The sequence below is a fragment of the Schistocerca nitens genome, chromosome 5 (genome assembly GCF_023898315.1).
Source record: "Schistocerca nitens isolate TAMUIC-IGC-003100 chromosome 5, iqSchNite1.1, whole genome shotgun sequence".
Lineage (NCBI taxonomy): Eukaryota > Metazoa > Arthropoda > Insecta > Orthoptera > Acrididae > Schistocerca > Schistocerca nitens.
The window spans coordinates 464,813,023-464,836,821 of record NC_064618.1 but is presented as its reverse complement, the minus strand read 5'-3'; the positions used below and the strand labels follow the sequence as shown (position 1 = coordinate 464,836,821).

At 43.4% G+C, this 23,799-nt stretch overlaps 1 protein-coding gene across 3 annotated transcripts in view; it reads right to left on the bottom strand.

Moving 5' to 3' along the window:
* Nucleotides 1-23,799, bottom strand: part of LOC126260886 (putative glycerol kinase 5) — a 351,198-nt gene that overhangs the window by 94,637 nt on the left and 232,762 nt on the right. For all 3 annotated transcript variants that reach the window (XM_049958329.1, XM_049958330.1, XM_049958328.1), the window contains one exon: nt 8,375-8,689. In XM_049958329.1, coding sequence (XP_049814286.1) covers nt 8,375-8,689 — 315 coding nt within the window. The remainder of the gene's footprint in view (nt 1-8,374; nt 8,690-23,799) is intronic.

Sequence of the window (23,799 nt, the reverse complement as noted above, 5' to 3'; positions counted from 1 at the left end):
GATCATCTACAGAAAACGCTTTCATATTAAATTTTCTTCTATACTCGCTTTTTTTTACCACCATCTAGCCATAACCTTTTGATTTACAAGGGTAGTAATAATAACTAAACTGAATAGATTAATTTTCAGATACATAAACTGAACTATTTTAAAATTTTAAAATTAACAGTTTAACGTTGCAATGAATAAAATAAAACGAAAGAAGTATGATGGTTCAAATGGCTCTGAGCACTATGGGACTTAACAGCTATGGTCATCAGTCCCCTAGAACTTAGAACCACTTCCACCTAACTAACCTAAGGACATCACACAACACCCAGTCATCACGAGGCAGAGAAAATCCCTGACCCCGCCGGGAATCGAACCCGGGAACCCGGGCGCGGGAAGCGAGAACGCTACCACATGACCACGAGCTGCGGACTAAGTATGATGGTATGCGAACTAACATCCCGTAGATGTTCGGGCTCACATGCGGTTCCTCTTCGTCGAAATGTCTTGGCTCAAACTCGTCTAGGGGTCGAACCGCACGCGTCGCATTACGCGCCCTAAGTTAGACACTTGTGACCCTTTCGTTAAATTGTCTTGGTGATGGCAAGTCTGAGAAATACGAAGTTAACATAACATATAATAACAGTAACAATAATGTCGGGAACTAAACTTTTGGTGTCTCGACCAGAAATGCCCTCTGCCCGTCTCCGACCGCGTTTTCCCACGCACGGAACATCGTCACTCAACTCACTAGGGCAGTCCCCTTTCCTGAATCTCTCCGTCTGATTGGCTACAGCTCATTCTACATTATTTTACATTTTAACATATTTAAATAATCAAAGCTTGACCACTTTCACGTTCTAAATAAAGTAACAATAATATCCATTACATAATAATCGTTAAATTCTTTTACACAAAACGAATACAATTTTCTTCTTAACTTTGAATGTCACGGCTAGTAGCCTTGCACCAATGTGCTTTCTGATGAATAAATAAAGAACAAAAGTAACTATTATGCACTAAACTTTACAACAAATATTCTAGTACCTAATGATTCAATAAGGTGTCATACTGTCATCGTTCAATGTGTTTTGTGTCGAGGAAATAATGATCTGATGTTTAACTGTAAACACTGAAATTTAAATTTACTATATCTTTTAAACAAATAAAATTACAGAGTTGATATTTACAATGTCTGTCATTTTAATGATGCGCTTCTATATGAAATGTCGATCGTTTAAGATCGACCAAAGCGTTCAGATTTTAGCATTCAGGTCTCTGTTACAAAACTTGTTCATTTCACTTTAACAGTAAATCCTAAACTATTATAGATATGATCAATATTCAAATTTTATTGGGATCACCATGAGAATTTATTGAGGATAGCAGATTAAAATTACTGTGGCTTCATTCCCTGGACTATACAGAATTAAATAGTTTTCATACATGTTTCCCGTTATGGCCGATCTTAGGTCCGCCATATTTAACACTGCTACGTCTCCTCGGCCACAAAAGCCTTCTACTGGGTTTCCCTATGATGTAGGTTCTCATCTGTCTCACTCACACATTACAGCGCTTGGGCCTCAATAGACAATAGACGCCTGTGAATTTTCCTATCTCGTGGTGAATCTGCGCCCTTTGTGGGACGCGGTTCTGGACGACAGGGTTCGTTCCGCAATTCCTGTAGGCTGACTCTTTCGGCCATATATTTAAATGAGAGCGCAATGTTCGTTACCTCACAGGTACCAGCGGGAATTGAATCCTGGTCCGTGAATTGCCACTCGGCCACTGTGCCATTACAATAGCTCCGCAAAAATCCGTCATACTCTACACTTGCTCAACACACTGCAAGCAATTCCAAAGAAAAATACTCACCTGGTGCTGTGAGCAATGTAGGGCTCGTAGTGGCAAGAAGGATGACGTCACATCATAGCATGCAAAGTTGGAAGCAGACAGCCGCATCCCTTCTTTGAGATGATCGGCTGATCATCATTTCAGCACTCGACATTAGTTTCTAGTTATCACACAGAGAGTGCAACAAAAGATGTTTTCGTCCATTGTATTTGCGTACCAGCACATATTTGAAGAGAAATAGGATAATTTTAGAGTGATTTCTGGCTCGCATTCGAGGAGAAGTGGTGTAATTTTAGTGCAGTATTTACAGTGTGTTGTAACACATTAACACATGATAACCATTTTTGTTCTACATTTACTCGCATCACGAAGTCAACTATGTTTACGTCTCTCTTTGCTCTGTTCTGATGAACAGGTGTAACATTTTCATCACTTGATTCCATGTCGAAATACAAACTGCCTCTCAACATATGAGTAAAATAGATTTCATTGAACAACAATACAGTCTGCTGTCAGTAAAACTCTAAGACACAACACCACATAGGTATGTAACAAATTGAGAAACCCAAGTTGACTACCATTTAAAGGAATAAACTCACCTGAATAAGAACAAAATTACTCTCATTTAAAATATATACGGACTCGAATAGTTTCTCCCCTTGACACTTTTTTTATATGCTGATTTTTTATGGACTACCTGTAGTCTTTTTCGCGTATGTAGCTGTTGGAATGTAGTACTACATACGTAGACTCCGCTGGCACCAGAATCTCCATTTCGCCAGAAGTAGTCTTCGACTGTTTTCCTCCATTATATAATATGGAAAAAATGTCCTAATATGTAGTATGGAACAGGCGAGGAAGAAAAGTTACTATAAACATGGGTCATAAACCTAGTATCTTTGGCGGTACGTTCTACTAGCACCCCTGTCAATGATCACCACGTCTCTGCGCTAGTTTTCACAACATGTGCTCAATGTGAACAGGGTACTAAACGTCTTTACAGATGGAGTGCAGCATTGTGGCTATTTGGCAACATACAGGGTATATGCTTGTAGGATGCTCCCATCTGCTTGCCTGTAACAGAAGACTGTATCTGCCATCTCCTGTGTTGAATAGTAGGCCTCTATTAGGAGGTGTACTCGTACATCCAGCAACAGACACGGATACAAATTACGCTAATGTGCTGCTGTGTCACAGCAGACAACGCACCATATGAACACTATACGGGTACACCAGATGAAAATAACATGATTCACCGATACACTACATTAGTACACTGTGAAATACTGTACATGTTCTTGTGTTGGGTGTGTGCTTGATACCATTTTCAGACACATTGTACTGGATAACCGTCTAGTATTCGTATGTACACTGTTTCCTCATCTGTTTAGGGCTAAAGTGGTTGGTTGTACATGATACGCATCTTGCACACATCCAGGCGATAAAACTGAAAACGTCAGGTTTACGACCAATGTTAAGACGAACTTTTTGTCTTCCCCTAATGCCTACTACATAACTCTGAAAACATCAGGTTACGACTACCGTTGACAGGAACTTTTTGTCTTCCCTTAATGCATACTGCATCCTCTGTAAATATTGGAACCTGTTCCAATGCATCAAGGGAAGAAAAAAAGTTCCTGTCAATATACAAGGTGACAATTATTAAACTATATGAAGAAAAAAAACGTAAATCAGTTACAAACTATGGCGTCCACGCACTTTATTCGACATGTAAACATCACTATAGACATTTGGATATAGATTATGGTACGTTCGATATGCTTGCCATCATTGGTGACGATGTGGCGCAGACGAATAGCGAAATTCTGCATGACCCACTTAACTGTCGGAACATCGATGCTGTCGATGACTCCTCAATGGCTGTTTTCAGCTCAGCACTGGTTTTGGGGTTATTGCTGTACACCTAGTCTTTAATATAGCCCCACAAAAAGGAGTCGCATGTGTTCAGTTCCGGAGAATATGGAGGCCAATCGAAGCCCGTGCCAGTGGCCTCTGGGTACTGCAGAGCCAGAATGCCTTCTCCAAAGTGCTCCTTCAGGATGTCAAACACTCTCCTGCTTCGACAGGGCCGAGCTCTGTCTTACATGAAACACACATTGTCGAAATCAAGGTAGCTTTGGATAATCGGTATGAAATCATCTTCCAAAACCTTCACATACCGTTCGGTACAGACCGTGCCATCAAGGAATATTGCAACGTTTATTCCGTGATTGAGCATTGCACACCACAGTCACCCGTTGAGGGTGACAAGACTTCTCGATCGCGAAATGCGGATTCTCAATCCCCCAAATGCACCAATTTTGCTTATTGACGAACCCATCCAAATGAAAGTAGGCTTCGTCGCTGAAACAAATCGTGCGCATACTATCTGCCATTGCCACGTAGCCAAATGTGTAGTTTGAACGTCGTAACGCAAACCTTTCAGAAGCTATGACGATATTAACCATATACTTCAATCATTGTCACTCTGTATATACAGGATGGTCCATTCTACACCTACATCTACATCTACATACATGCTCCGGAGGGTACCTCGTACCACAACTAGCATCTTCTCTCCCTGTTCCACTCCAAAACAGAACGAGGGAAAATTGACTGCCTACGTGCCTCTGACGAGCCCTAATCTCTCTTATCTTATCTTTGTGGTCCTTCCGCGAAATGTAAGTTGGCGGCAGTAAAATTGTACTGCAGTCAGCCTCAAATGCTGGTTCTCTAAATTTCCTCAGTAGCGATTCACGAAAAGAACGCCTCCTTTCCTCCAGAGACTCCCACCCGAGTTCCTGAAGCATTTCCGTAACACTCGCGTGATGATCAAACCTACCAGTAACAAATCTAGCAGCCCGCCTCTGAATTGCTTCTATGCCCTCCCTCAATCCGACCTGATAGGGATCCTAAACGCTCGAGCAATACTCAACAATAGGTCGTATTAGTGTTTTATAAGCGGTGTCCTTTACAGATGAACCACATCTTCCCAAAATTCACCAATGAACCGAAGACGACTACTCGCCTTCCCCACAACTGCCATTACATGCTTGTCCCACTTCATATCACTCTGCAATGTTACGCCCAAATATTTAATCGACGTGACTGTGTCAAGCGCTACACTACTAATGGAGTATTCAAACATTAGAGGATTCTTTTTCCTATTCATCTGCATTAATTTATATTTATCTATATTTAGAGTTAGCTGCCATTCTTTACACCAATCACAAATCCTTTCCAAGTCATCTAGTATCCTCCTACAGTCACTCAACGACGACACATTCCCGTACACCACAGCATCATCAGCAAACAGCCGCACATTGCTATCCACCCTATCCAAAAGATCATTTATGTAGATAGAAAACAACAGCGGACCTACCACACTGCCCTGGGGCACTCCAGATGATACCCTCACCTCCGATGAACACTCACATACTTGGGAACTAATGCCATATGCTCGTACCTTAGTTAGGAGTCTGCACTGAGGCACCGCGTCAAACGCTTTCCGGAAGTCAAGGAATATGGCATCCGTGTGATACACTTCATTGATAGTGACCGGGCCAAATATCTCACGAAATAAGAATCAAACGAAAAAACTACAAAGAATGGAACTCGTCTAGCTTGAAGTGGGAAACCAGATGGCGCTATGGTTGGCCCGCTAGATGGCGCTGCCATAGGTCAAACGGATATCAACTGCGTTTTTTTTAAATAGGAACCCCAATTTTTTATTACATATTCGTGTAGTACGTAAAGAAATATATATGTTTTAGTTGGACCACTTTTTTCGCTTTGTGATAGATGGCGCTGTAATAGTCACTACGTATAAGTACGTGGCATCACGTAACATTCCGCCAGTGCGGACGGTATTTGCTTCGTGATACATTACCCGAGTTAAAATGGACCGTTTACCAATAGCGGAAAACGTCGATATCGTGTTGATGTATGGCTATTGTGATCAAAATGCCCTACGGGCGTGTGCTATGTATGCTGCTCGGTATTCTGGACGACATCATCCAAGTGTTCGGACCGTTCGCCGGATAGTTACGTTATTTAAGGAAACAGGAAGTCTTCAGCAACATGTGAAACGGCAGCCACGACCTGCAACAAATGATGATGCCCAAGTAGGTGTTTTAGCTGCTGTCGCGGCTAATCCGCACATCAGTAACAAACAAATTGCGCGAGAACCGGGAATCTCAAAAACTTTGGTGTTGGGAATGCTACATCAACATCGATTGCACCCGTACCATATTTCTATGCACCAGGAATTGCATGGCGACGACTTTGAACGTCATGTACAGTTCTGCCACTGGGCACCAGAGAAATTACGGGACGATGACAGATTTTTTGCACGCGTTCTATTTAGCGACGAAGCGTCATTCACCAACAGCGGTAACGTAAACCGGCATAATATGCACTGCTGGGCAACGGAAAATCCACGATGGCTGTGACAAGCGGAACATCAGCGACCTTGGCGGGTTAATGTATGGTGCGGCATTATGGGAGGAAGGATAATTAGCCCCCATTTTATCGATGGCAGGCTAAATGGAGCAATGTATGCTGATTTCCTACGTAGTGTTTTACCGATGTTACTACAAGATGTTTCACTGCATGACAGAATGGCGATGTACTTCCAACATGGTGGATGTCCGGCACATAGCTCGCATGCGGTTAAAGCGGTATTGAATAGTATCTGACGTCCCAGGATTTCTTTCTGTGGGGAAAGTTGAATGATATTTGCTATCGTGATCCACCGACAACGCCTGACAACATGCGTCAGCGCATTGTCAATGCATGTGCGAACATTACGGAAGGCGAACTACTCGCTGTTGAAAGGAATGTCGTTACACGTACTGCCAAACGCATTGAGGCTGACGGACATCATTTCGAGCATTTACTGCATTAATGTGGTATTTACAGGTAATCATGCTGTAACAGCATGCATTCTCAGAAATGATAAGTTCACAAAGGCACATGTATCACTTTGGAACAACCGAAATAAAATGTTCAAACGTACCTACGTTCTGTACTTTAATTTAAAAAACCTACCTGTTACCAACTGTTCATCCAAAATTGTGAGCCATATGTTTGTGACTATAACAGCGCCATCTATCACAAAGCGAAAAAAGTGTTCCAACTAAAACATTCATATTTCTTTATGTACTACACGAATAAGTAACAAAAATGGGGGTTCCTATTTTAAAAAATCTCAGTTGATATCGGTTTGAACTATGGCAGCGCCATCTAGCGGGCCAACCATAGCGCCATCTGGTTTCCCGCTTCGAGCTAGACAAGTTTCGTTCTTTGTAGTTTTTTCGTTTGACGCTAATTTCGTGAGATACTTGGCCCGGTCACGATCAATGGACTACCCTATATATATATATATATATATATATATATATATATATATATATATATATATATATATAGTGCGTGTGTTTGTCTTTCATGTACTGTGTTATTTGTTACATTATGTTTAGCAATTAACTTATATCTCATTTTTAAAATGTTTCATGGACTTCATAATTACCCTGTACAGAGCAGAAACTTTTCGCTAGTTTCTCAGTGTAACACGGGCCCTTAGAATGGAAAGGCTCATTGCTAGAAGATGCGTCAGGTGAATGTTTTATATGAGGGTTCTTCGCGAGAACCTCGGATGACACAGAGTATTTATTTATTTATTGCCAAATTATAGACCTGTTACCTGATGTTTAAAACAGGTCGTACATCTTACAATTTTCTTTTTCCATCTTTTTACAGTTGTCTTTTCTTTTGTTTTATCTACAACATTTACAAAGAATGATACTTTTCAAAATAACAATAATTTAAGGCTGAAATATAAATAAAATTTTGTTGTATTTTAAGAAGAACATAAAAAGAAGATAGGATAGAGTAGAGATTTGTTAGTACCATCACCGAATGGGACTGACGGTGAATACCTCGGAATGGTTTCTTCGAGCCGTTGACCGCCAGTCACACACACACACAAATGGTTATTAGTAAAGAAATAATGTTGCTTATCCTATTTATTACTAATCCTATGTATCAACTACTTTAGGTGCCCATCCATGTACAGCATTTGGTGTTTTCTTGGCTAGATCGCCAGCACTTTTGTTTATTTACTGTCACATCTCAGCTTCCTCCTCCTGTTCCTCCTCATTGTCGCTATTTTCGCTGTCATTGTGGGTATCGCAGTCCACCCTCTGGAGATTGTTGTTACGCTGCACATAGGCATGTCTGTAATGTCGTGTCCGCATGTACTCTTCATGTGTTGTTTTTGAAATACTGTTTGTCAGTGCGTTTAATTGTGCCCATTGTTCTTCGTCTCTTATTGCTGTGTATATATCTATGTCTGTGTCTGTGTAGGCTGAGTGTAGTGTGTGTCTGTTGTTCGCGTATTGCCCGCAGAAAAAGACAGTGTGTTCTGGGGAACCTCCTTCCGCGCAAGTGCATGTAGGTGTCTGTCTCAGACAGATCACACAGAGTAGCGGAAAGATTTTGGGAGCGCGACTGCGGCGAAAAAGAAACTCACGAGGCATCGGATGGGGACGGCCGCGCCCAGTATGTCCGGCGCCATGCAGCCGAAGTCCGCGGTGGCCTCGCAGACACGGGGCAGCATTGCGGCGGGAATGCCGAAGTAGCCCTCGGCCAGGGAGGACCACTGCACGATGAAGGGGTCGAAGAAGCCGGTGGCGGCGGCGGCGCTGTGGTCGGTGAGGTGGGCGGCGCCGGCCGTCAGCCGCCACAGCAGCCACGAGTCGACGCCGCCGTACAGCGCGCGGCCCGCCGACGCCGCCCGCCGCAGCGCCGGCACGCGCTCCAGCGCCCACAGCAGCCGCGGCGTCACCTGCCGGCACGCACGCACACGCACTCCCTGAACCACCTCCCTGCAGACTTTTCCAACGCACATTTAGAAACTGTCATTACTTTGTACGCGGTTTCAATTACAATGAAGCACGACGAAACCAAATGTCCAGTGAGATTTAATATACATTGAGGTGGCAATAAGTTATGTGACAGCGATATGCACGTATACTGGTGGCGGTAGTATCGCGTACACAAGGTACAAAAGGGCAGTGCTTCGGCGCAGCTGTTATTTGCACTCCGGTGATTCATGTGAAAAGGTTGCCGACGTGATTATGCCGCACGACGGGGATTAACAGACTTTGAACACGGATTGGTAGTTGGAGCTAGACGCATCGGACATTCCATTTCGGAAATTGTCAAGGAATTCAATATTCTGAGATCCACGGTGTCAAGAGTCTGCCAAGAATACCACATTTCAGGCATTACCTCTGTTGCGGCCGCATGTAGTAAGCGTTGCTTCATGCAGTTGTTGTTGTTGTTGTTGTTGTTGTTGTTGCTGTTGTTATGGTCTTCAGTCCTGAGACTGGTTTGATGCAGCTCTCCATGCTACTCTATCCTGTGCAAGCTTCTTCCTCTCCCAGTACCTACTGCAGCCTACATCCTTCTGAATCTGCTTAGTATATTCATCTCTTGGTCTCCCTCTACGATTTTTACCTTCCACGTGGCCCTCCAGTACTAAATTGGTGATCCCTCGATGTCTCAGAACGTGTCCTACCAACCGGTCCCTTCTTCTAGTCAAGTTGTGCCACAAACTCCTCTTCTCCAAATGGTTCAAATGGCTCTGAGTACTATGGGACTCAACATCTTAGGTCATAAGTCCCCTAGAACTTAGAACTACTTAAACCTAACTAACCTAAGGACATCACACACACCCATGCCCGAGGCAGGATTCAAACCTGCGACCGTAGCAGTCCCGCGGTTCCGGACTGCAGCGCCAGAACCGCTAGACCACCGCGGCCGGCTCCTCTTCTCCCCCATTTCTATTCTATACCTCCTCATTAGTTATGTGATCTATCCATCTAATCTTCAGCATTCTTCTGTAGCACCACATTTCGAAAGCTTCTATTCTCTTCTTGTCTAAACTAGTTATCGTCCATGTTTCACTTCCATACATGGCTACGCTCCATACAAATACTTTCAGAAACGACTTCCTGAGACTTAAATCTATAATCGGTGTAAGCAAATTTCTCTTCTTCAGAAACGCTTTCCTTGCCATTGCCAGTCTACATTTTATATCCTCTCTACTTCGACCATCATCAGTTATTTTGCTCCCCAAATAGCAAAACTCCTTTACTACTTTAAGTGTCTCATTTCTTAATCTAATTCTCTCAGCATCACCCGACTTAATTCGACTACATTCCCATATCCTCGTTTTGCTTTTGTTGATGTTCATCTTATATCCTCCTTTAAAGACACTGACCATTCCGTTCAACTGCTCTTCCAAGTCCTTTGCTGTCTCTGACAGAATTAAAATGTCATCGGCAAACCTCAAAGTTTTTATTTCTTCTCCATGGATTTTAATACCTACTTCGAACTTTTCTTTTGTTTCCTTTACTGCCTGCTCAATATACAGATTGAATAGCATCGGGGAGAGGCTACAACCCTGTCTCACTCCCTTCCCAACCACTGCTTCCTTTTCATGTCCCTCGACTCTTATAATTGCCATCTGGAGAATGGCAAAACAGAGGCACACCGGCGACTGGGGCGTTGCGAAGTAAGCAGCCACAGATAGCCTTGCTGACAGCAGCAGTCTACCGACAGGTTGACGCAAGGACGCACACAGACCGGTCGCCGAGCGAAGCCTGGAGAGTGCTCAATAAGGAGAAGTGAGGCCAGCACGCTAAGCTACGCTGTAATATACTGCGGGAGTAATAGCAAAAAGCTACCACCGAGTATAAAAAACGTCCTCCTGCCAGATATAAATAGTGGAGCACAGGCAGCAACAGCCAGAAGCCATTAGGAAGCAGTTCGGATCTGAGGACAGACGAGGTCCGTGCCCGAATGTTCAATCTTCGTAGGTGACGATTCCGGAAGTCTGTTTCAGCTCGCAGGAGTCATCCGTTCGCCGCCAGATATCAACTTCAGCTCTGGAGGTCGGCCCGAGTTCGGTTGGCACCAAGGCTGACTTAACTACAACAAGAACTTCCAGCAGGACCGGCCGCAGCGCGGTCTCGGTCACAGGCGCCGACGGGGACTGACGCCCGGACTTCACGGCAACCCGGACCCACGGCGCGTGGTCTGTCCGTGACAGGACCTCGGGGATATCGCGACTGACGGCGTCCCAGCCGCCGGTGCAGCAGACGTTGGCAGCTGACCTCACGTACTGGGACGCCGAGTTCATCTCAACCACAGGGCATCCTGGCTTCAACGGAGCACTGGTGGCCTGAGGCTCCCGAGTGCGATCAGCGGCGCGCGTTGTGCACACTGTCGAAGAATGTACACAGCAGCAGCCAAGCGGAGGTTGTTATTGTTTTTGTTGGTTGTTTTTGGGGAAGGAGACCAGACAGCGAGGTCATCGGTCTCATCGGATTAGGGAAGGACGGGGAAGGAAGTCGGCCGTGCCCTTTGAAAGGAACCATCTCGGCATTTGCCTGGAGCGATTTAGGGAAATCACGGAAAACCTAAATCAGGATGGCCGGACGCGGGATTGAACCGTCGTCCTCCCGAATGCGAGTCCAGTGTCTAACCACTGCGCCACCTCGCTCGGTCCAAGCGGAGGGATCCGCAGGGTCCGGGCAGCGACGGCGAGGGAGAAATTGTAAAGAAAGTTCAATAAATAATTGTAAAACTCCACGCCGTCTCATTCTTTGGCGCAGCCACTGTGTCTGCTGCTAGCAAGTGGCGCAGAAGCCGTAACACCTCTCACAACAGACAACACGGTGGCTGACGGCCTCCACTTAACGACCGAAAGCAGCGGCATTTGCGAAATGCTGTCAGTGCTAACATACAAGCAACACTGAGAGAAACACACGCAGAAATCAATGTCGGACGTACGATGAACGTATCCGTTAGGACAATGCGGCGAAATTTGGCTTTACTGGGCTACGGCGGCAGACAACCACCGCGAGAGTCTTCGCTAACAGCACGACATCGCCTGCAGCGCCCCACCTGGGCTCGTAACCACATTGGTCGGACTCTGAACTGTTGGAAAACCGTGGTCTCGTCAGTTGAGTCCCGATTTCATCTACATCTACATCTTTATGGTTACTCTGCAATTCACACTTAAGTGCCTGGCAGAGGGTTCATCGAACCATTTTCATACAACTTCTCTACGATTCCACTCTCGAGTGGCGCGTGGGAAAAAGGAACACCTAAATCTTTCCTTTCGAGCTCTGATTTCTCTTATTTTATTATGATGATCATTTCTCCCTACGTAGGTGGGTGTCAACAAAATATTTTCGCATTCGGAAGAGAAAGATACTGACTGAAATTTCGTAAATAGATCTCGCCGCAAAGAAGACCGCCTTTGTTTCAGTGACTGCCACCCCAACTCGCGTATCATATCAGTGACACTCTCACCCCTATTGCGCGAAACACGAAACAAGGTGCCCTTCTTTGCACTTTTTCGATGTCCTACCTGGTAAGGATCCCACACTGCGCAAAAATATTCCAGCAGAGGACGGACAAGTGTAATGTAGGCTGTCTCTTTAGTGGGTTTGTCGCATCTTCTAAGTGTTCTGCCAAGAAAGCGCAGTCCTTCCCTCGTCTTCCCCACAATATTATCCCTGTGGTCTTTCCAATTTAAGCTGCTCGTAATTGTAATTTCCAGGTATTTACTCGAATTGACAGCTCTTAGATTTGTTCGATTTATCGTCACCCAAAACTTATCGGATTTCTTTTAGTAACCATGTGGATGACCTCGCACTTTTCTTTGTTTAGTGCCACTTGCCACCTTTCGCACCATACAGAAGTTCTCTCTAGATATTTTTGTAATTGGAATTGATCGACTGATGATTTTACTAGACGGTAAATTAGAGCATTATCTGCAAACATTCTAAGGAGGCTGCTCAGATTAGCACCTAGATCATTTATGTAAATCAGGAACAGCAGAGGGCCTATGGCACTACGTTGCGGAACGCCAGATATCACTTCTGTTCTACTCGATGATTTACCGTCTATCACTACGAACTGTGACCTTTCTGGAAATCACGAATCCAGTCACACAACTGTGAAGATACTCCTCCATATGCACGCAATTCGATTAATAGTCACTTGTGAGGAACGGTATCAAAAACCTTCTGGAAATCTAGGAATATGGAATCGATCTGAGATCCCTTGTCGACGGCACTCATTACTTCATGGGAACAAAGAGCAAGCTGTGTTGCACAAGAACGATATTTTCTAAATCCGTGTTGGTTATGTATCAATAAGTCATTTTCCTCAAGGTGATTCATAATGTTAGAGTACAGTGTGTTGTTGTTGTGGTCTTCAGTCCTGAGACTGGTTTGATGCAGCTCTCCATGCTACTCTATCCTGTGCAAGCTTCTTCATCTCCCAGTACCTACTGCAACCTACATCCTTCTGAATCTGCTTAGTGTATTGATCTCTTGGTCTCCCTCTACGATTTTTACCCTCCACGCTGCCCTCCAATGCTAAATTTGTGATCCCTTGATGCCGCAAAACATGTCCTACCAACCGATCCCTTCTTCTAGTCAAGTTGTGCCACAAACTTCTCTTCTCCCCAATCCTATTCAATACCTCCTCATTAGTTACGTGATCTACCCACCTTATCTTCAGCATTCTTCTGTAGCACCACATTTCGAAAGCTTCTATTCGATTCTTGTCCAAACTGGTTATCGTCCATGTTTCACTTCCATACATGGCTACACTCCATACAAATACTTTCAGAAACGACTTCCTGACACCTAAATCTATACTCGATGTTAACAAATTTCTCTTCTTGAGAAACGCTTTCCTTGCCATTGCCAGTCTACATTTCATATCCTCTCTACTTCGCCCATCATCGGTTATTTTACTCCCTAAATAGCAAAACTCCTTTACTACTTTAAGTGTCTCATTTCCTAATCTAATTCCCTCAGCATCACCCGACTTAATTTGACTACATTCCATTATCCTCGTTTTGCTTTTGTTGATGTTCATCTTATATCCTCCTTTCAAGACACTGTCCATTCCGTTCAACTGCTCTTCCAAGTCCTTTGCTGTCTCTGACAGAATTACAATGTCATCGGCAAACCTCAAAGTTTTTACTTCTTCTCCATGAATTTTAATACCTACTCCGAATTTTTCTTTTGTTTCCTTTACTGCTTGCTCAATATACAGATTGAATAACATCGGGGAGAGGCTACAACCCTGTCTCACTCCCTTCCCAACCACTGCTTCCCTTTCATGCCCCTCGACTCTTATAACTGCCATCTGGTTTCTGTACAAATTGTAAATAGCCTTTCGCTCCCTGTATTTTACCCCTGCCACCTTCAGAATTTGAAAGAGAGTATTCCAGTCAACATTGTCAAAAGCTTTCTCTAAGTCTACAAATGCTAGAAACGTAGGTTTGCCTTTTCTTAATCTTTCTTCCAAGATAAGTCGTAAGGTCAGTATTGCCTCGCGTGTTCCAACATTTCTACGGAATCCAAACTGATCATCCCCGAGGTCGGCTTCTACCAGTTTTTCCATTCGTCTGTAAAGAATTCGCGTTAGTATTTTGCAGCTGTGACTTATTAAACTGATAGTTCGGTAATTTTCACATCTGTCAACACCTGCTTTCTTTGGGATTGGAATTATTATATTCTTCTTGAAGTCTGAAGGTATTTCGCCTGTCTCATACATCTTGCTCACCAGATGGTAGAGTTTTGTCAGGACTGGCTCTCCCAAGGCTGTCAGTAGTTCTAATGGAATGTTGTCTACTCCCGGGGCCTTGTTTCGACTCAGGTCTTTCAGTGCTCTGTCAAACTCTTCACGCAGTATTGTATCTCCCATTTCATCTTCATCTACATCCTCTTCCATTTCCATAATATTTTCCTCAAGTACATCTCCCTTGTATAAACCCTCTATATACTCCTTCCACCTTTCTGCCTTCCCTTCTTTGCTTAGAACTGGGTTTCCATCTGAGCTCTTGATATTCATACAAGTGGTTCTCTTCTCTCCAAAGGTCTCTTTAATTTTCCTGTAGGCAGTATCTATCTTACCCCTAGTGAGACAAGCCTCTACATCCTTACATTTGTCCTCTAGCCATCCCTGCTTAGCCATTTTGCACTTCCTGTCGATTTCATTTTTGAGACGTTTGTATTCCTTTTTGCCTGCTTCATTTACTGCATTTTTATATTTTCTCCTTTCATCAATTAAATTCAATATTTCTTCTGTTACCCAAGGATTTCTATTAGCCCTCGTCTTTTTACCTACTTGATCGTCTGCTGCCTTCACCACTTGGTGTACAGTATATGCTCCAAAATCCTACTGCAAATTGAGGTCAGTGATATGGGTCTGTAATTTAATGGGTTACTCCTACTTCCTTTCTTGAATATTGGTGTGACCTGTGCTACTTTCCCGTCTTTAGGAACAGACCTTTCGTCAAGTGAGCGGTTGTATATGACTGCTAAGAAAGGCGCTATTGTGTCTGCATACTCTGAAAGGAATCTGATTGGTATGCCATCTGGACCGGAAGACTTGCCTTTCTTAAGTGATCTGAGTTGTTTCGCAACACCTAAGATATATACTTTTATGTCACTCATGATAACAGTTGCTTTAGTTTCAAATTCTGGAATATTACTTCATCTTCTTTCGTGAAGGAAGTACGGAGAAATGTATTTAGTAACTCCGCTTTAGTAGCACATCATCGGTAACATTTCCATCGCTATCGCGCAGTGACGGTATTGACTGTTTTTTGCCACTGGTGTACTTTACATACGATCAGAATCTCTTTGGGTTTTCTACCATATTTTGAGACAATGTTTCATTGTGGAAACTATTAAAAGCATCTCGCATTGACGTCCGCACTAAATTTCGAGCTTCCGTGAAACTTAGCCAGTCTTGCGGGTTTTGCGTTCTTCTGAATTTGGCATGCTATTGTCGTTGCTTTTGCAGCAGTGTTCTCACGTGTTTTGTGTACCACGGTGGATCAGTCCCGTCTCTTATTAACTTATGCGGTATCAATCTATCTATTGCTTTCGATACTGTATCTTTGAATTTGAGCCGTATCTGGTCTACACTTACATAATTAGTTTGGAGGGAATGGAGACTCTCTCTTAGGAAGGCATCAAGCGAATTTTTATCTGCTACTTTAAATAGATACATTTTGCGTTTATTTTTAGTGGTTTTGGTTGATATGGTTTTGAGCCTCGGTACAGTGACCTTGTGTTCACTAATCCCTGTATCCGTCATGACGCTCTCTATTAGATCAGGATTATTTGTGGGCGAGAAGTCATGTGTGTTTTCGCAATCATTTACAATTCGTGTGGGCTCATGAACTAATTGTTCAAAGTAATTCTCAGAGAACGTATTTAGTATAATTTCGGAAGATTTTTTCTGTCTACCACCGGCTTTGAACATGTATTTTCGCCAACAAATCGAGGGTAGATTGAAGTCTCCACCAATTATAACTGTATGAGTGGGGTACTAATTTGTAATGAGATTCAAGTTTTCTTTGAAGCGTTCAGCTATTATATCATCTGAGTCGGGGGGGGGGGGGGGATAGAAGGAGCCAATTATTATTTTGGTACGGCTGTTGAGTAGAACCTCTACCCACAGTAATTCGCAGGAACAATCTATTTCAGCTTCACTACAAGATAAACTACTACCGACAGACACACACACCACCACCTACTTTATTTAATCTATCCTTTCTGAACACGGTTTGCGCCTCTGTAAAAATTTCGGCAGAATTTATCTCCGGCTTTAGCCAGCTTTCTGTTCCTGTAACGATTTAAACTTCAATGGTTTCTATCAGCGCTTGAAGCTCCGGTACTTTTCCAACACAACTACGACAATTTAGAACTACAATACCAACTGTTGCTTGGTCGATTCTCGTCGTTTCTTTGCCCTGCACCCTTTGAGACAGTTACTAAGAGCTGGTGAAAAGCTTAGAGTGCGACGCAGACCTTACGAATCCATGGATCCAAGTTGTCAACAAGCACTGTGTTTACATGGAATGTACCGGGTGCTCTGATCCAACTGAACCGATCATTGACTGGAAATCATTATGTTCCGCTATTTGGAGCCCGTTTTCAGTCATTCATAGACTTCATGTTCCCAAACAACAATGGTATTTTTATGGATGACCATGCGCCATGTCATCGGGCCACAGTTGTTTGTGATTATTTTGAAGAACAGTCTCGAGAGTTCGAGCAAATTGTCTGGCCACCCAGATCGTCCGACACGAAGCCCATCGAACATTTATGGTACATAATTGAGAGGTCAGTTCGTGCACGAAATCCTGCAATTATGGACGGCTATAGTGGCAGCATGACTCAATATTTCTGGAAGGGACTTCCACAGACTTGTTGAGTCCATGCTTCATCGAGCTGCTGCACTGTGCCGGGCTAAAGGAAGTCCGACACGATATTGGGAGGTATCTAATTATTTTTTCTCATCATTGTAAGAACTACATAAATTAAACCTTTGACCATAGATGACACAGATCACATTAACAGGGCAATCATAACCATTTTCAAGAATTCACATAGATAAATGTCTTCACATAACCTAACATATGATACACAACGTGAAAGACAACTCTCTAAGTTTTTGTTTCAAGGTGTTACCATCAAGTTAGTTTGCTAAACCGGAATCAAACAGAGCTGCATCGAGGTGGTCCTGTGCCTCTGGCAGGAAATAAGAAACTGCGCCGCTGTTCCCGACCCACACCAAATAATATCTTTCTCGAATTTTTTTATACAGATTTAAGAAATTTTGTAATTTTTAAAGTATGATTATTACAAATAAAGCATTACTGAAAAATACAGGGTGTTCCAGAAATGTTGCGACAGCCTTCGAGAAGTTGTAGAGGGTGTCTCGAGCAATAAATCGACAACAGGAACCCGTGTCCGGAAACGTCATCCAGAGGAGCTAAAGAACGTCGAAGTTATTAGCGTCGGCGCCTGCCATTAGGCCGCTCCTTCGGCAGCAAACGTGGCTCTGTACGCCAACACACCGTAGGCGGAAAGTCTCGCAATGTTGTTTGTTAGTCAGTGCCACGATCGCCAGCGAAAACGATGCACTAGCTGCTGCGAGAAAAGCCTTGTCTCCAATGAATGCGATGCTCTGTTGCCATGGTGGGTGATGGTTTCTAACAAGGGTTTCCATCTGCAGTTTAGTTTTCTCCAATATACCGAAGATTTTAGAGGGTTCCAGGAGAAAAATAAACTGTGTATGGAAACCTAGATGCACACTACAAATGAGATCCATCACTGAAGTACATAAATCACAAATTGTATAAGCCTTCTAAAAGAATTTAAATTACAACAAAATCAATGCCTTATTCTTTATGGCAGCTACTATATTTTTGTATGAGATGTAATATAAATCCCCCCATGAACCATGGACCTTGCCATTGGTGGGGAGGCTTGCGTGCCTCAGCGATACACATAGCCGTACCGTAGGTACAACCACAACGGAGGGGTATCTGTTGAGAGGTATCTGTTCCTGAAGAGGGGCAGCAGCCTTTTCAGCAGTTGCAGGGGCAACAGTCTGGATGATTGACTGATCTGGCCTTGTAACGCTAAACAAAACGGCCTTGCTGTGCTGGTACTGCGAACGGCTGAAAGGAAAGGGGAAACTACGGCCGTAATTTTTCCAGAGGGCATGCAGCTTTACTGTATGCTTAAATGATGATGGCGTTCTCTTGGGTAAAATATTCCGGAGGTAAAATAGTCCCCCATTCGGATCCCCGGGCGGGGACTACTCCGGAGGACGTCGTTATCAGGAGAAAGAAAACAGACTTTCTACGGATCGGAGCGTGGAATGTCAGATCCCTTAATCGGACAGGTAGGTTAGAAAATTTAAAAAGGGAAATTGATAGGTTAAAGTTAGATATAGTGAGAATTAGTGAAGTTCGCTGGCAGGAGGAACAAGAATTCTGGTCAGGTGAATACAGGCTTATAGATACAAAATCAAATAGGGGTAATGCAGGAGCAGGTTTACTAATGAACCAAAAAATTAAAGTGCGGTTAAGCTGCTACGAACAGCGTAGTGAACTCATTATTGCAGCCAAGATAGACACGAAGCCCACGCCTACCACAGTAGTACAAGTTTATATGCCAACTAGTTCCGCAGACGACGAATAGATTGAAGAAATGTATGATAAAATAAAATACATTATTCATTTAGTTAGGGAGACAAAAATTTAAGTCACTTGCGACTGGAATTCGACAGTGGGAAAAAGAACAGAAGGAACAATTGTAGGTGAATACGGAATGGGGCTAAGGAATGAAAGACGAAGCCTCTTGGTAGAATTTTGCACAGAGCGAGATTTAATCATAGCTAACACTTGGTTTAAAAATCATGAAAGAAGGTTGTATACGTGGAAGAGGCCTGTAGACACTGGATGGTTTCAGATAGATTATATAATGGTAAGACAGATATTTAGGAACCAGGTTTTAAACTGTAAGACATTTCCAGGGGCAGATGTGGACTGACCACAATCTACTGGTTAAGAACTGTAGATTAAAACTGAAGAAATTGTGAAAAAGTGGGAATTTAAGGAAATAGGATTTGGATAAACTGGAAGAACCAGAGGTTGTAGAGAGTTTGAGAGAGAGCATTAGGGAACGATTTACAAGAACGGCAGAAAGAAATACATTAGAAGAAGAATGGGTAGCTTTGAGAGAGGAATTAGTGAAGGCAGCAGAGGATCTAGCAGGTAAAAAGACGAGGGATAATAGATATCCTTGGGTAACAGGAGAGATATTGAACTTAATTGATGAAAGGAGAAAATATAAAAATGCAATAATGACGTAGACAAAAAGGAATACTAAGGTCTCAAAAATGAGATCGACAGGAAGTGCAAATTGGCTAAGAAAGATGGCTAGAGGTCAAATGTAAGGATGTAGAGACGTATATCACTAGCGGTAAGATAGGTACTGCCTACAGCAAAATTAAAGAGACCTTTGGAGAAAAGAGAACCACTTGTATGAATATCAAGAGCTCAGATGGCAAACCGGTTCTAAGCAAAGAAGGGAAAGCAGAAAGGTGGAAGGAATATATAGAGGGTCTATACAAGGAGGGCGATATTATGGAAATGGAAGAGGATGCAGAGGAAGAAGAAATGGAGGATAAGATACTGCGTGAACAAACTGACAGAGCACTGAAAGACCTAAGTCGAAACAAGCCCCGTAGGGGTAGACATCGTTCTATTAGAACTACTGATAGCCTTGGGATAGCCAGCCCTGACAAAACTCTACCATCTGGTGAGCAAGATGTATGAGACAGGCGAAATACCCTCAGACTTGAAGAACATAATAATTCAAAACGCAAAGAAAGCAGGTGTTGACAGATGTGAAAATTACGGCTGCAAAATACTGACACGAATTCTTTACAGACGAATGGAAAAACTAGTAGAAGCCAACCTCGGGGAGGATCAGTTTGTATTCCGTAGAAATGTTGGCACACGTGAGGCAATACTGACCCTACGACTTATCTTAGAAGATAAATTAAGGAAAGGCAAACCTACGTTTCTAGCATTTGTAGACTTAGAGAAAGCTTTTGACGATGTTGACTGGAATACTCTCTTTCAAATTCTGAAGGTGGCAGGGGTCAAATACAGGGACCGAAAGGCTATTTACAATTTGTACAGTAAGCAGATGGCAGTTATAAGAGTCGAGGGGCATGAAAGGGAAGCAGTGGTTGGGAAGGGGGTGAGACAGTGTTGTAGCCTATCCCCGATATTACTTAATCTGTGTATTGAGCAAGCAGTAAAGGAAACAAAAGAAAAATTTGGAGTAGGAATTAAAATGCACGGAGAAGAAATAATAATTTTGCGGTTTGCTGATGACATTGTAATTCTGTCAGAGACAGCCACGGGCCTGGAAGAGCAGTTGAACGGAAAGGACAGTGTCTTGAAAGGAGGATATAAGGTGAACATCAACAAAAGCAAAACGAGGAGAATGTCAAGTTAAATCAGATGATGCTGCAGGAATTAGATTAAGAAATGAGACACTTAAAGTAGTAGATGATTTTTGCTATTTGGGGAGCAAAATAACTGATGATGACCGAAGTAGAGAGGATATAAAATGTAGACTGGCAATGGCAAGGAATGCGTTTCTGAGGAAGAACATAGAGGACAGATTTAAGTGTCAGAAAGCCTTTTCTGAAAGTATATGTTTGGAGTGTAGCCATGTATGGAAGTGAAACATGGACGATACGAGCGGTCCAAGGCGCTGCAGTCATGGACTGTGCGGCTCGTCCCGGCGGAGGTTCGGGTCCTCCCTCGGGCATGGGTGTGTGTGTTTGTCATTAGGATAACTTAGGTTAAGTAGTGTGCAAGCTTAGGGACTGACGTCCTTAGCAGTTGAGACCCATAGGATTTCACACACATTTTTTGAACATGGACGATAACTAGTTTACACAAGAAGAGAGTAGAAACTTTCGAAATGTGGTATTACAGAAGAATGCTGAAGATTAGATGGGTAGACCACGTAAATAATGAGGAGGTACTGAATAGAATCGGGGAGAAGAGCAATTTGTGGCACAACTTGACTAGAGGAAGGGATCGGTTGGTAGGACATGTTCTGAGACACCAAGGGATTACCAATTTAGTATTGGAGGGCAGCGTTGAGGGCAAAAACGGTAGAGGGAGTCCGAGAGATGAATACACTAAGCAGATTCAGAAGGATGTAGGTTGCAGTAGTCACTTGGAGATGGACGAGGCTTGCGCAGGATACAGTAGCATGGAGGGATGGATTAAACCAGTCTGAGAACTGAAGACCACAACAACAACATAATACGAGGGCTGTCCAGAAAGTAAGTTACGATCGGTCGCGAAATGGAAACGACTATGAAAATCCGATAAAGCTTTGCAAAGATGTGTTGTGCAGTGTCTCTAGTATGACTCTAGGTAGAATTATGTCGCTCTTTTCATTCCTGAGCTCTTAGTGAGCGCGTAAAGATGTTATAGAAAATAGTGTCTCCCGCCAAGTACGAGGGCCTGGTGAGAATTTTCCCCTGAATCTATGCAACCAACATTACATAACCGCCGTGTGGTTTCTTCTTCAAGACAATTCTCATCCTCATTCTGCAGGGGCAATGAAGATGTTCCTGCATCGTTTCAGTTGGAAATGTTTGGTTACCCACAATACAGCCCGTAATTGTCTCCCACTGAGTTTCATCTCTGCTCAAACGAACCGTTGGCTATGAAGACAACATTTTGGCACAGACAACGAGCTTTAGGCCAGCGTAGAGAATTGGCGGAAAGCACTGGCGGCTGCCTTCTATGATGAGGGTATTGGAAAGTTGGTACAACGCTACGACGTATGTCTGAGCCAGAACGGCGACTACGTAGAGAAGTAGCTGAAAGGTGTAGCTAACTGTTACAAATGAAACATTTCTGATTTTCACTGTGATTTTCATTTCGCGATCAATCGTAACTTACTTTCTGGACAGCCCTCGTATAAATAGATTTTATTTTCCATTTCCTAGTGTCGAGCGAAGCAGTCTCGTTGATTACGTCGTTGATGTCAAATTTAGGTGCTATGTCGTATTCTACGAACAAAATAGTAGAATTTGCTTCACATATATTCGACATTAAGTAGATTTTTATAATCTTCAGTTTCCTGAAACTGCATTGAAAAGATGCTGCAGTCACTAGAATTGTCATAACTATCCTCAAAGTTATTTCGTTGTTTATATAAGATTTTGTAATCCATATTTTGAAAAAAGAAAAAAACTTCAAAAAATCGATATCGGAAGGTGTAGTGGTATTGTTCATTAAGCTAGGTGTGCACGCCAGAGTTTTTCCCTCTCAGAGAGCTTTTTCGAGTAATTCGTGCAGCGTAAACAGCGTCGAGAGTCAGCTGGTAGTGTACGAGAGTAGGGCAAGGTCTCATAGCCGCCGCTCTGCCATTTTAGGCGTCTCGGGTAGACGACAACATCTATCTCACGAGCGCTGCTCGCCGCAGCTTTCGGACAAGAAAAACTAAAAAGTCTATGTTGGCATTGTTGGGAAAGCTGAGAGTATTTCTTGGTGAGTGCTGAGCAGCCATATTGAGCTCAGGACTTGTGCCATAGGTCACAGTTTTTGAGCTACATCTTGGTAATATATTTTGCCGTACTCAGGCACATACAGGGTGGGGCAAATAACAGTGGCCTGGACGGGCGAATGGATACGATTGGACGTGAATGTATGCATACATCCACACCCCGTGACGCGCACACCACTTGTACGCCCGCCACGTGATCAACACTGGTTCAGAGCGTTGTGCGGGCTGTGTCGGTGTAAGTGGAACAGTGCAAAAGGGACGATGGTACTCACAGTGGAGCAGCGGGTGTTCGTTGTGGAAAGGTAAGTCACAACAAAGTCGTGGAAACGGAGTGGTCAGTTGTTTGCAGAGAAGTTTAATCATGTCAAAGAGTGCCATACAATGCTTAGACCGAAAATGGCGTCAGACAGGATCTGTTTTGAAGAGGTCACAAAACATCACGAAAGGTGCCCACAGACCAGAAAATGTGGCTGTAGTTCACCATAAAATGCCTCAGAGTCCTACCAAATCAACACGACGCCTGTCGCAAGAGACCTGCATATCACGCCGATCAGGCTGACGAATACTCCACCTGGACCTGCAGATGCATCCCTATCGAGTGTTTGTTGTTCATGTACTAAACCCAGAAGATGCTCCTCAGCGCCTCCACTTTTATAAGAGGCTATTCACTGATATAACAATGAATGGCTTGTACATCGATCTGTTCTTTATGTCTGATGAAGCCTGGTTTCACGTGAGTGGTTCTGTCAGCTCACAGAATCACAGTTTGTGGGAAGTGGAGAATCCGCTTAACCTCCACTAAACACCATTGCACGATCAGAAGGTTGGGGTTTGGTGTGTAGCCTCTGCAGACCGCATTATTAGTCCCACCTTCTTTCATCACACGCTGACTTCGATGTGTTACATTGGCAACAGTTTGAAACCATTTGTGGCAACATTAAAGGAG